This window comes from Coregonus lavaretus, assembly GCF_964263955.1.
Source record: "Coregonus lavaretus genome assembly, chromosome: 15".
Classification (NCBI taxonomy): domain Eukaryota; kingdom Metazoa; phylum Chordata; class Actinopteri; order Salmoniformes; family Salmonidae; genus Coregonus; species Coregonus lavaretus.
Genome location: NC_140002.1, coordinates 42,739,702 through 42,752,502, shown reverse-complemented (window position 1 = coordinate 42,752,502; position 12,801 = coordinate 42,739,702). Strand labels below are relative to the sequence as shown.

The following is a 12,801-nucleotide window of genomic DNA, read 5'->3' as shown; positions in this document are numbered from 1 at the left end:
AGATTCCCAGAGAAAGTTTAGTAGACAGTTCAGTCTGCTAACTAAAGTGAGAACTCAGACGGTTAGGGGCAAAAATGAGCATACAAGGCAGTTTTCTAGGACCGGATTTACACTATGGCACAAGGTTATTCCAGATAGCTCTACCAGTGATATAAAGACATGCAACAACTGGCCAAGGGACAACCACCTTGATTACTGTAGTGCTGTAAGACCCTGTAACCCTCGGGGCAGAACAGAACAGTGTGAGACAGCCAGCTTGTCTGATATGTGCTCTGGTTAGGTCTCTACTCAGAAGTACGTCAGTGCTCATTCGCCCCTTAAAGCAGGGTATGGCCAATGCAGGAGTGGCAAAGCAAACATCTTAAAGTGACTTCTCAGGAATACTTCCAGTTATATTACACACCAAAAAAGAGGAGAACCCTTGGTGAAAGTGTACAAGGATGATGCCAAACATGTGGGGCAAAGGTTACGATTAACAAGAGCCTATTTCAATCTCCATGTTTCTATCACACCAGCATGTCAAATAGACAAACCCTTTTAACAGTCTTCCAGACATGATCAATAATCAAATAAATATGCCATCGTTGTTTTTAGTATTTATTCAACTTTGTTTGTTTCCAACTAAAACGCTGGAGGTAAGTGTAGCACAAACATTAGTTGTAGGTATAGTAGTAGTAGGAGGTGCAGTAGCAGTAGTTGACTAGTAAGAGGATCTGGCACTGTAGCTGGAGCCAAGGAAAGCAGAAGGGCCTCTGCTGGTGGCTATTCCACACACAGAGCTGTCTGAGTCCCTCCCACTGTCTAGAGTCCACAGCTGATTGGATCAGGTCAGGGAGAGAGTGGTCGGTCACTAGGGCAACTCAGTGGGCTAGCCTATAGCCACTGAGGAGGTTGTGATTCTTCAAGTAAAGTAAAAAGACATTCCACTAACCCCAAAAATAGGAAACTAAAATCTAAAAGGCTTTAGAAAGAACAATCCCAGTTTAGAATCCTGTGGTCAGAACAATCTCCTCTCCTCTTCCCTCTGTGCTGTTCCATAGGCATCAGCTCTGTCCAGAGTCACCCTCCCTCCCATCTCCTTAGACCTCCCCAAATTCAGAACTTGTGTCCAGGCCTGACTGGACTGTAAACTCTGCTGGGAAAAAGCACCACATGTTGGGAAAGGCGGGAGTCTTATCCCTGAAACAAGCTCCTTGACAGAACGCTTGAGATTGTTGATGCTCTCAATAGCCTCCGTAAGAAATATCTGAATGAGCATGAGGGAGTTTTTACAGGGAGGGCTGTTGGAATGTGGGTGGTATGCTGGGGAAGTGGGGTGTTGATATTGACTGGTCATATGATGTGACCCATGCAGTTTCACAGTGGATTTCCCCACAGTGAACTCGTTCTACAGTGAAGCAGCAGGTTGGAGATAAAGAGCAAGGCTTGTTATGGTAGTAACTCTGGCTTCACCTTAACATACAGCAGCATAGGATATTGGCATTCCCTTTTTGGATTCGTTATGCTGTTGCATCTCAGGTGAAGGAGAGGAGAAACGAGGGGTTTTCCCTTCCTCTATATAGAATAAAAAACTAACTAAACAACATCCCTTACAATTGCACTGGCTTTTTGGCCTGCTAGAGTTACCATTGTTATGGCCAAAAGTCCACAGAAACTCTGAGGGCGTATCAGGCAAGAGCTCCTGTTTCAAGTTCCTAGGAGGGGACATGGTGAACGGGGGGGGGGGGGGTTTGGGAACGGGGTCGGTGCAAACATTTTGTTTTTACATGCATCCTTATGGTGGCTCAATGAGGAGCAGATTAACGTATTTAGACCTTTAGATCCATCCAGTATTGCAAAGGCTTGAAAAAATGTACAATGAACATGTTGAGAGGTTGTGATTTGCCATCAGAGACGTAGCGAACCTCAGAGTCCAGTTCTCTTTGAGAGAGAAGAGCATTGGAATGACTCCGGAAAGCTGGAATGAGTCCAGTCTGAGCCGGTCAGGCCTTCTCTAGAACCGGCCATGGTAGGGGTGTGCTTTGGCTGCAGGGCTTCTCCAGTGGAGACTCAGTCCAGATGCTCAAGTAAAGGCAGCTCTGTGGTCTCCTCCCGGGGGGCGGGGCTGAGGGGATCCCCTGCAGTGAGGGGCGTGGTCTCAGTGGACTGGGTAACGCCCAGTGGGTCCTGGGTTGGGCTGGGCTCAGGCAGGGCTGCAGGTGGAGTAGACTAGAACACAGAGTGACAAATGTAAATAGCCTCAATTAATGAAACCTCTATGGAGTTTCCACTGCAACAAACTACCATCATGTTAATCACCAGTTAATCTCAAAACCATAACATCCTTGAGTAGGAGGGACTGTACTGCAGTTGCATTATTCTCATGTGTTCATAATAGGGCTGACCCCATTTAGTTTGGTCGATAGGCTGTTGGTCGACCGAGATTTCTTTAGTCGAGCAGTCTAAAATATATATTTTTTATGACACGAGACACCTGTCTGATTCACGCCTGTCTCAGTGGACTAGTCCATTGCGGAGGCCGCGGGGGTGGAACACCAGTATCACCTGCAGTACATTTACCTTTAATTCCCATCATTTCTAATCTACAATGTTTGTTTGGTTACGGTCATTTCTGTTAATGCATTCAATATATTATTATTCGTCTTTTACCGTTCTCATTGTCGGAGTGGACCTGTTGTTTGCGGACTGCAAAACCTAGGCTACACTTGTGAGGAGGTTCTGGTTTATTCCATTCCATTTAGGAGTTGTCCATTTATTAATTGTCGTTTGTAGCGCTCCTGTCAATGTTGAGTAAGGACGCACACCTGATTATACATAGAAGTAGGCCTAGGCTACCTGGCCTGCGAGCAAATGTAGGCCTAGAAATGTCCCCATGTGGGGATCTGATAAACCCAGGCACAGACACATGCATCCACACACGATAACATACGCACTATACACACACGTTCACATGGATTTTGTGTTGTAGGCCTGAGGGCGCACACTTAGTGTGTTGTGAATTCTGTAATGAATGTATTGTAATGTTTTTCAAATTGTTTCACTGCCTTCATTTTGCTGGACCCCAGGAAGAGTAGCTGCTGCAGCTAATGGGGATCCATAATAAATACAAATACTATTTCTGATTGTCTTAACTCACCACCACTGTGGAACTTCTCAAAGTCATTTTTTATTCGCCTCAAACAGCAAGTAAAGAAAGTCTGTTTTTACATCCACTGAGAATGAAAATAGTTCCTCAATGTAGCCTATTTGAAAATTCTTTCCAGCTCCCTTTCGATTACCACTCAGCATGAAAGGAGAAAAAAAATGTCATGCTCTGATCCGGTGGATACGTCATAAAATAGGCCTACCTGATTACTTCTTATCCCTTGCGCAAAATAGCCTACAGCTGTGTCTGTCTGTCTGGAGCTCACTGGTGCGGGAAACTGAGGGCCCAGAATATTTTATACAATGTTGCAAGTTTGCTAGAAGCAGCTTCAGGCCAGACCCAAGTTAATAGTTGATACAATGTTTCAAGTTCCTTCAGTCCATGCATAGCCAATGTGATTTATAGGATATTTATCAGGATATTTTCTACCTGCAGGCTGCAATGTTGTTATTAGTTGGTTTTATGTCAGCTATTTTTACATAGTTGGCAATAGAAGTTACTTTTAGAATTCTGATTAACCACATGATCATGATTTTGAGATGCGAAGACTTTATTCTAAATGAAATGAAACTGTTCCACGAAAATGTGCATATAAAAATCACAACTGGCACGCAGATCGGTAGAAAGGGTAAGATAAATCGGAACTCCAAATGGAAAAGGTTGCCGACCCCTGGTGTAACCTATTAGGAGCGTAACAGCAGGAGTTTAACAGCAGGAGTTTAACAGCAGGAGCGTAACTGCAGGAGCGTAACTGCAGGAGCGTAACAGCAGGAGCGTAACAGCAGGAGCGTAACTGCAGGAGCGTAACTGCAGGAGCGTAACAGCAGGAGCGTAACAGCAGGAGCGTAACAGCAGGAGCGTAACAGCAAGAGCGTAACTGCAGGAGCGTAACAGCAGGAGCGTAACAGCAGGAGCGTAACAGCAGGAGCGTAACAGCAGGAGCGTAACAGCAGGAGCGTAACAGCAGGAGCGTAACAGCAGGAGCGTAACAGCAGGAGCGTAACAGCAGGAGCGTAACAGCAGAATCTCTGAAGGCCAGCAGTAGCGGGAGGAAGAGGGTCGGCAACAGTTTTTTAAAATTCTTCTGGTAAGGTTGATCTCTGGCTCCCTCGAGTCATTTGTGTGTCTTAATTATTGAATCACAGTGTGCTTAAAGCATCAGACAAGCTCAGTATCCTACATATAGTTGATTTTATTAAAACACATCGGGTGTGTCTATATATGGAAAAATACATGTTTAAACATTTCGCCCAATCTATGAGCTTTTTAGTCGGGGACAGCCCTAGTTCATAAAGACAGTCACGCTATGCTAGTCTCCCGAGTGGCGCAGTGGTCTAAGGCACTGCATCGCAGTGCTAGCTGTGCCACCAGAGATCCTGGTTCGAATCCAGGCTCTGTCGTAGCCGGCTGCGACCGGGAGACCCATGGGGCGACGCACAATTGGCCCAGCGTTGTCCAGGGTAGGGGAGGGAATGGCCGGCAGGGGATGTAGCTCAGTTGGTAGAGCATGGCGTTTGCAACGCCAGGGTTGTGGGTTCGATAAAATAATGTATGTGCTAACTGTAAGTCGCTCTGGATAAGAGCGTCTGCTAAATGACTAAAATGTAAATGTAAATATGCTCTAGCTTCCTACACACACTAGGTTGTTTTACCATCCTCACCTGTGTCCGTATGCACGGAGACCCTCCACTGTCGCTCTCAGCTGCGGCTGGCCCGTTGAAGCCCTTCCTGCCAGACAGGCTCCACTTCCCGTAGAGTCCCTCGTAGGGCAGCCCGCTGCCCTGTCCCATGCCATGTCCCAGTCCTGTCCGTCCGGACCCTCTGTGCCCCCCATCCAGGAAGCCTGGGCAGAAGCGCTCGGGGCCGGGCAGGGGAGGCATGGCCACAGAGCTACTGAAGGACAGCTGGGAGCTGGACAGGTGCTGGCCCAGGAGGCCCTGGATGGACGAGGTCCGGTGAAGGGAGGTGACCAGCCCAGCATCCATCCTGCCCTCTGATTGGCTGAGCAGGGCCAAGGGGAGAGGCTGAGGGTGGTGGGGCCAGGTTGGGGTGGGGCCCACAGGGTTGTCAGTTCCTACGGTGACAAAGAGAGGCATTTGATACAGATCATTACACAAACTGCTCCATGGCTGTGTTACCAGCATACTGACACTAGTGACTATTGTTATCATAGCCAGCTGCAGCTGAACATTGGACATCATTAGAGGTCGTAGTGAGTGGTGGGGTCCTGGGCTCACCCATGGGGGGGTGGATGGAGGTGAAGTGGGGCTGGGGAAGGGGCAGGCTGGAGGCCGGGGTGCTCTGGGTGGTGTGAGTCGCTGGGTTGTTGGAGATGGAGGTGGAGCCGCCGCCGCAGTCGGAGTCCTCGATGTTCCCCCCACTGTTGCAGCCAGCTCCACAGCCCTTCTGTAACCTGCAGGAGACACACAGAGGGAGTTAAACAGTCGTCACACACGGTCAGTGTGAGTGTGTGAGAGAGAGCGAGAGAACATTAGAGTATGGCATATGTGTGATAGTATGTGAACTTTGGTTGTGTGTGGTGTAGGTATCAGCCCTAGCATGGCTACTGCAGGCTGAGTACTGCAAGTGTACCTGTCCCAGCTGCTGATGAGCCAGGTGTAGATGTTATGGGGGCTGACAGGCCCCCCCCAGACGGAGCGGAGCTGGGTGTGCCCCCCTGCGTAGGAGGTGGTGAGGGGCGACACGTAGATGGGGTAGCCGATGGGCTGGTCACATGACGAGTTGATCATGTTCCTCAGGGCCTGCTTGGCGTTCTGGATGCTGCCGCGCTCCGGGTTCCGGTTCCGCAGGAACACCAGCTCCTGCTGCTGGCCTGCCCACAGGCCACGCACGCACTCCCTGTTCACCTTGATCACCCTGAAGCTGAGGAACCTCTTGTTGAGCATGATGATCTTGTACTCGTCGCTGCCGTCGTCCATGACGTGGCGCAGGGCCAGCAGCGAGGGCATGTTGGCCAGGATGGCGCTGCGCCACACCGGGTCGCCCTCGTGGCTGATCAACATCTTCTCCTCGTTGGCTGTGATGGCGTCGTACAGAACCACCGGGTCCTCGTACTCGTCTGGAGACGTGAAGTGGTCCTGTTGGGGGGTAGGGTCGGAGAGGGTACAGGCTTAGTGTGAGCGACGTCATCATTAAGCTTCTTAGTCTCAGATCTGTCCACCATACGGTCTCTAATATCGGTCAATTCTTAGGGTGCGCTCGTAAATTTGCTCTGGCATTCTACTCCGAGTTCAGAGTACTCTGGTTTGAGAGTGAAATTGGTCAAGTTACAAACAATTGGTTGGTTATACCTGGTGTCAGTAAACACTGGCTAACAAACAGAATACAATTGTTGCCATTAACACAGTTGCAGACATTAACCCTTGGGATAACATGAAAAAAGTATAACCACCTCTGCTAGGGTGAGTAAAATGGTCAGAGTGAGGTGTTCTCTCCGTTGTGTCTGGAAGTAGCTAGAAAGCTAGCCAACTTTAGCCAGTTAGCTTGGGTGCTTGACTGCCGTTGCGAGAGGGAAACGCTCTGAATTTACGAAAGGACAATCTGACAACGCTTTGAAATTACGAACAGCCCAGTGCGCACTCTGACACTCCAGAGTGAATTTACGAACGCACCCTTAGTGTGGGTGATTACCTCGATGTCATTAAGTTGATTACACTCAGATCTGTTGACCACCATACTGTCTGTAATGAGTCATGCCCATATGATATGTCTTACCTGGTGCAGTTTGAGGGACATGCGCACCCCGGGGGCCACCACCCTGTTCAGCAGGTCCATGTCCGCAAACACCCACTCATCCCTGGGAGAGGTGATGCGGAAGTCCCCCTTGAAGAGGGCGTGGAGGCCGTACAGGAAAGGCTCCAAGCTGACAGGCAGGGCACAAACATACAGATAGTCACCTTTGGTATACGCTATCATAGAGACATATTACATGCTCCCTTCAGTTAGCGAGCAGACAGACAGTTTGGCCCTGGGTCTTACCTGGCTGACATGCTGTGGGAGGCTGTGCCCAGAGCCCGTCTCCCCAGGATACAGAGGCCAAAACACAGGGTGACCAGAGGAGAATCCCTCTCGCTGTCCTCCACCGGCTACAACACAACACACGAAGCATTTCATTAAGCTAGTCTGCTGATAACACTAATGACATAGCTATGGGAAGTTCTGGTTAAAAAAAAAACACGTGAATTGACAGCTACACAACAATAACATGACAAGGAACACTGACCGTCTGCCGTCTGCTGTTGCAGTACTGGATCCAGTCCAGGTAGACCATACAGAAGGCAGTGGGGGTGACGCCAGAGGCCCTGTGGTCGTAGTCCTCGTCTATGTTCAGGTTGAAAGTCGGGTCACTGTCCACGTATGCGGGTCCCAGGCAGGGCCGCAGCGCCTCCTGCACCGTCTCATTGGACAGCCACTCCTCCAGTTTAGGAGAGCGACTCACGTAGAAGATGATGCTCTATGGAAGAGGAAACACTTGTTACAGACCAGGCCATCTACTGTTCAAATAACATGTTATTGTATCTCATTTTACAGTTAACTATAAGGTCAGTATGGATCATACACCTTGACGTAGTAGGTGATGAGGATCTTGCGCAGGTCGAACACTTGCAGCATGGAGGCGGCGTTGTTGTCGCTGATGCTGTAGCCCTCCAGGACGTACTTGGTGGCAGCCACCTCCCAGGCCAGCCAGCGCTGGCCGAACGCTGCGTTGAAGGAGAGCATGTGGGGCAGGTGGCCTGGCTCACAGCAGCAGCAGCCCTCGTCCTCCTCCACCCCCTCAGTGATGGCCTCCACCTCCCGCTGCTGGCAGTACGTACCTGGGGGAGAGACACCGGGGGAGGGGGATGAGGGGGGGACAACTACCACATTGAACTAAGTTCCATAAAAGTTCATTCTACCCCAAACCCCCTCCCTCTCTCCCTCCTCACCCCTGAACTCCAGCCCCCTCAGCTGGAAGGTGACCAGGCCGTTGCCGATCTCGATGATGTGCACCAGGGCGTTGAGGTAGTCGGAGGCCAGGATGAAGCAGTCTCCCGTGGTGTAGTTTCCCCAGCGGCCCAACAGCAGATCACCACACAGGCTGTGCTGCAGAGAGCGTGTCAGGTGCTCATAGAAGATGGAGTTCAGGTTGTTGTCATCAGCACCTGGAAGAGAGGAGACCACAGGCATGAGGGCAGAGTCGTTTTAAAGAATGATGACTTGCGTTAGATGAGGGGAAGGAAGACTGTGGTAGCTGACCTGGGTTGCGGTCCAGCTGGGTGGCCAGTCGCGTGTTGGAGTGATCAACCCGCTTGGTGCTGGAAAGACGGATATTATGTTAACTGGGCGACAGAGGCTATAGAAACTCCTGGAAAGTGTACTTTTCATAAGACAGGTGGTGACGGTGTAAAACGGTAATGCAGTCTGCTAGCTTTCACTGCACCTAGCAATAATCTCCATAATCTGGTTTTAACATTGACCTCTGAACTGCAACAAAAGCACAGCAATTGCTGGAGTCATGGAGTGCAATCATTAGTCCAAAACATTTGCAACGGTAACAGTTTAATCTAAACAGAAAACTTTTTGCAACGAAAACAAGAGTTTATTTTGGACACATTTAGGTAGGTCCCTCCCTGTTTCGTTTGCTTCCGTTTGGTTCCTAGTGAATACATCTCTCGGACTCCTGGAAAGGAAAGAACTCACTTGTAGTCTCTCTCCCAGAACTTGACAGGCCTGGTGTAGGAGGTGACGAACACAGCACTGCCCAGGACAGGGTTGAGGGGGGTGGAGAAGAGAGCAGAGAACACGGCCTGGACAAACAGCATGGCTGAGTCTGAGAGACAGGTTAAGGAGCTCCAACAGACAACACTAACATACAGGACATCCAATGCACACAGCATGCAGTGTTATTACACACTTTATTTCACTGGCAAATGAGCAACTGGGAGTGCAGAAAGAACTTTGTTTAACAGGGATGTAGTCTATCCAACAGTTTTCTACTGATCACAGTGCCAGGATACGGGGCACAGCGAAGGGTTGGGCGAAGGCGTGGAAGGCGGAGCCCCAGGTGATCTGCCAGGGCGCGATGTAGGTGAGGACAAAACGCAGCTTGTAGAGCAGGTCCCAGAGCTGTAAAGAGAAACCATACAATCTACTGTCAGCAATCAAACACCTGAATCCAGTCATTTCTCAATGTAACGTTCTTGCATAGCTAGAAATTACTTAAAAAGGGACATTTCACAATATTTCAACCTCATATTCATCCTCTCCAGCACCACCCCAACATCAACATGCTGTATGTGATAATGGCGCGGTTATGTTTTTCATTTAAAAAGATCGAGGAAGATAAGTGTTTCCAATGACATCGGTGTGCATCATGTGATTTTAACCAATTGTGAGTAGGTATTGCCTACTAATTGTCTACTAATTGGTTGATGATGTCATTGGAAACATTGTTCTTCCTCTATCTTTTTTTTACTAAAAACATAGAAACACTCCATTTTCACATACTGTTTATGTCGATGTTGGGGTGGTGCTGATGATCATGAATATGACATATAAAAATGGTGACATTTCCCTTTAAGGTCAGAGTATACAACTACACTGAACAAAAATATAAACGCAACATGTAAAGTGTTGGTCCCATGTTTCATGAGCTGAATAAAAATACATCTGATACATTTTCCATACGCATAAAAAGCTTATTTCTCTCAAATGTTTTTTTTTATATCCCTGTTATTGAGCATTTCTCCTTTGCCAAGATAATCCATCCACCAGACAGGTATAGCATATCAAGAAGCGGATTAAAGAGCATGATCATTACATATGTGCACCTTGTGCTGGGGACAATAAAAGGCCACTTTAAAATGTGCAGTTTTGTCACACAACACAATGCCACAGATGTCTCAAGTTTTGAGGGAGGGTGCAATAGGCATGCTGACTGCAGGAATGTCCACCAGAGCTGTTGGCAGATAATTGAATATTAATTTCACTAGCATAAGCTGCCTCCAACGTCGTTTTAGAGTATTTGGCAGTACGTCCAACCGGCCTCACAACTGCAGACCACGTGTAACCACGCCAGCCCAGGACCTCCACATCCGACTTCTTCACCTGTGGGATCGTTTGAGGGGGGTGGAGGGGTGCTGAGGAGTATTTTGTCTGTAATGAAGCCCTTTTGTGGGGAAATACTCATTCTGATTGGCTGGGCCTGACTGCCAAGTGGGTGGGCCTATGCCCTCCCAGGCCCACCCCTGGCTGCACCCCTGCCCAGTCATGTGAAATCCATAGATTAGGGCCTAATGAATTTATTTCAATTGACCGATTTCCTTATATGAACTGTAACTCAGTAAAATCTTTTAAATTGTTACATGTTGCGTTTATATTTTTGTTCAGTATAAATACAGTTAAGTATGTGCAGGTGCTTTAATTTGGTTGAATTTGTGCAAAACCAAATCCTAGGGAGGAGTATTCTGTACCTTGCTGAAGAGGATGGACATGAAGAAGTAGTCGATCAGGAAGGTCTCTGAGAAGTGGGGGTAGTCGAAGAGGAAGAAGAGGGCGGTGAAGGACAGCGTGACGTACTGCAGAGACGGGGCGCAGAATGACGAGCGCAGCAGCTTCATCCCCGCCAGAGAGATGAAGAGAGCCCGGCCGCTGGAGGAAGGGAGAGACCGAGAGGAGGGGGCATCAAAACACATTAATGGCGCAAATACAAAGCGTAGTCTCACTAAACATACACTCAACTCTGATTGGCTGGATATATGGGATGAAAAAGGGAGGGGAATGTGTGGTGAGGTTGGTAGGGGTCAAACGGGATGGCTGGGCTGCTTACTAGATGTCCAGCTCCTTGGGTTTCAGGCTGACGCGCTGGGCCTCTGTAGTGAGGGAGTTGAGCACTACAGCCGGATAGATGACATACTTCTCCACACACTGCAGCCACGCATACAGCTTCTCAAACCACATCAGCTGGGCGGCATCTGGGATGGACAGGGCACAGCACACAATCAATGACAAACCTTAGGCCTTGACACTATTCTTAAGAATGTGTGCGTTTAGGGGGTGACGGGGTTGCTACTCACCGCGGACCTCGAACTGGCTGTACTCTCGGGAGCGGAGCACGGGGTGGGCCAGGCAGAACCAGGGCAGCTGCTTGCGGAGCTGAGGCAACAGGTAGTGTGTGAGGAAGCCCACCACCCCGGCCACCATGTACAGGATATAACTAAGAGCAGGCTGGAGGGGAGAGGAGGTAGAGGAGGTTTCAAATATCACACACACACTCACTGGGGAGTGTCACAGCAAATCAGAAGGACTCCCTCTATACATTGAAACGTCATATCTTCCATCTCCAGTCGACCAGGTGAGTTGACTGACCTGCAGAGCGATGAACACGGTGCTGGCACTGATGGCAAACGTGATGACAGCAATGAGAGGACACATGACCAGGTCCGAGTGGAAAATCTCTTTCTGTAAAAGCCACACAGAGAGAGAGAGAGACAAAGAAGGTTTTAAAACCTCAGAACAGCAACAGCATTCAGGCATTTATATTATATACACTGAGTGGACAAACCATTAGGAACACCTTCCTAATATTGAATTGCACCCCCTTTGCCCTCAGAACAGCCTCAATTCGTTGGGGCATGGACTATAAAATGTGTTGAAAGCGTTCCACAGGGATACTGGCCCATGTCTTCTTTAACCTGTCTCCTCCCATTCATCTACACTGATTGAAGTGGATTTAACAGGTGACATCAATAAGGGATCATAGCTTTCACCTGGTCAGTCTGTCGCTCAGTGTATATGACAATGATGGAGGAATGTATCGGTCTGCGTCCCAAATGGCATCCTTTTCCCTACATAGTGCACTACTTAAATGTAGTGCACTATATAGTGAATTGCGTGCTATTTGGGACGCATCCTTGATCTTACCACAGAGTTGCGTAGTTTCTCAGGTAGAGGATCTTTGATCTCCAGAGGAGGCTCCTCAGGGGTCCGACTCTCCAGCTCGGGAAATAACTTAGAGCGGACCAGAGACCTAGAGATAAAAACACATACAGTGAAATGTATGATATGAGTGACAGGGTAGAGTTGATGTTATGACAATAGCTAGGATCTGGGAATATTAGTGTGTTTCAAGGTACCAGTAGGTATATCGCTGTTATCATATTCATATTAATCAATGTAGACACTAATGAGCTTTTCATTGACCAGACAGAGAGCAGTAAAATGTAGTGTTGTCGCGATACCAGAATTTTGACTTTGATACCGATAATAGGTGTAGTCTCACGATACGCGATACCAAAATGATACCACAGCAGAAATGAAAATGGGGAGAAGGACTGTGAGATGGTAAGTTCTGGATACTTTTTTAAGAAGGACATTCAAATCCAAAATGAATAAAATTAAAATTAAACAACGAATCACTGATGCATTCTGTTCATCTCTTATAATCAACTTGGGCAAATTAATACATTTTCGAAAAAGTTAAATACATTTAGTTGATTTCAAAACGTGAGACCCATTTGATAGAAGAACCGAAAGTAACAAATTTTAATACCAGGCTGTTTTTTATATTGTATTAAAGAGTCTTGATAGGGGACTCGGTCAGACCATCAAATAATTGGTATACACATTAATCTTGTAGAATTTCTGCGAGGGCAAGG

General features: G+C 48.1%; 1 protein-coding gene across 1 annotated transcript in view; it reads right to left on the bottom strand.

The window, feature by feature from the left end:
- Window positions 1–1,973: 1,973 nt before the first annotated feature.
- The window catches only part of LOC311142389 (pecanex-like protein 3), a 33,282-nt gene continuing 22,454 nt past the window's right edge, over window positions 1,974–12,801 (bottom strand). Inside the window, exons 18-34 of the mRNA XM_084178038.1 lie at window positions 12,068–12,173; window positions 11,513–11,605; window positions 11,221–11,371; window positions 10,974–11,118; window positions 10,618–10,795; window positions 9,163–9,271; window positions 8,846–8,975; window positions 8,402–8,460; window positions 8,092–8,307; window positions 7,727–7,980; window positions 7,389–7,619; window positions 7,145–7,251; window positions 6,881–7,028; window positions 5,738–6,243; window positions 5,383–5,558; window positions 4,807–5,219; window positions 1,974–2,208 (exon numbers count right to left, since the gene is read on the bottom strand). Of these exons, the coding sequence (XP_084034164.1) occupies window positions 2,050–2,208; window positions 4,807–5,219; window positions 5,383–5,558; window positions 5,738–6,243; window positions 6,881–7,028; window positions 7,145–7,251; window positions 7,389–7,619; window positions 7,727–7,980; window positions 8,092–8,307; window positions 8,402–8,460; window positions 8,846–8,975; window positions 9,163–9,271; window positions 10,618–10,795; window positions 10,974–11,118; window positions 11,221–11,371; window positions 11,513–11,605; window positions 12,068–12,173 (3,181 nt within the window). The 3' untranslated portion in view covers window positions 1,974–2,049. The remainder of the gene's footprint in view (window positions 2,209–4,806; window positions 5,220–5,382; window positions 5,559–5,737; window positions 6,244–6,880; window positions 7,029–7,144; window positions 7,252–7,388; window positions 7,620–7,726; window positions 7,981–8,091; window positions 8,308–8,401; window positions 8,461–8,845; window positions 8,976–9,162; window positions 9,272–10,617; window positions 10,796–10,973; window positions 11,119–11,220; window positions 11,372–11,512; window positions 11,606–12,067; window positions 12,174–12,801) is intronic.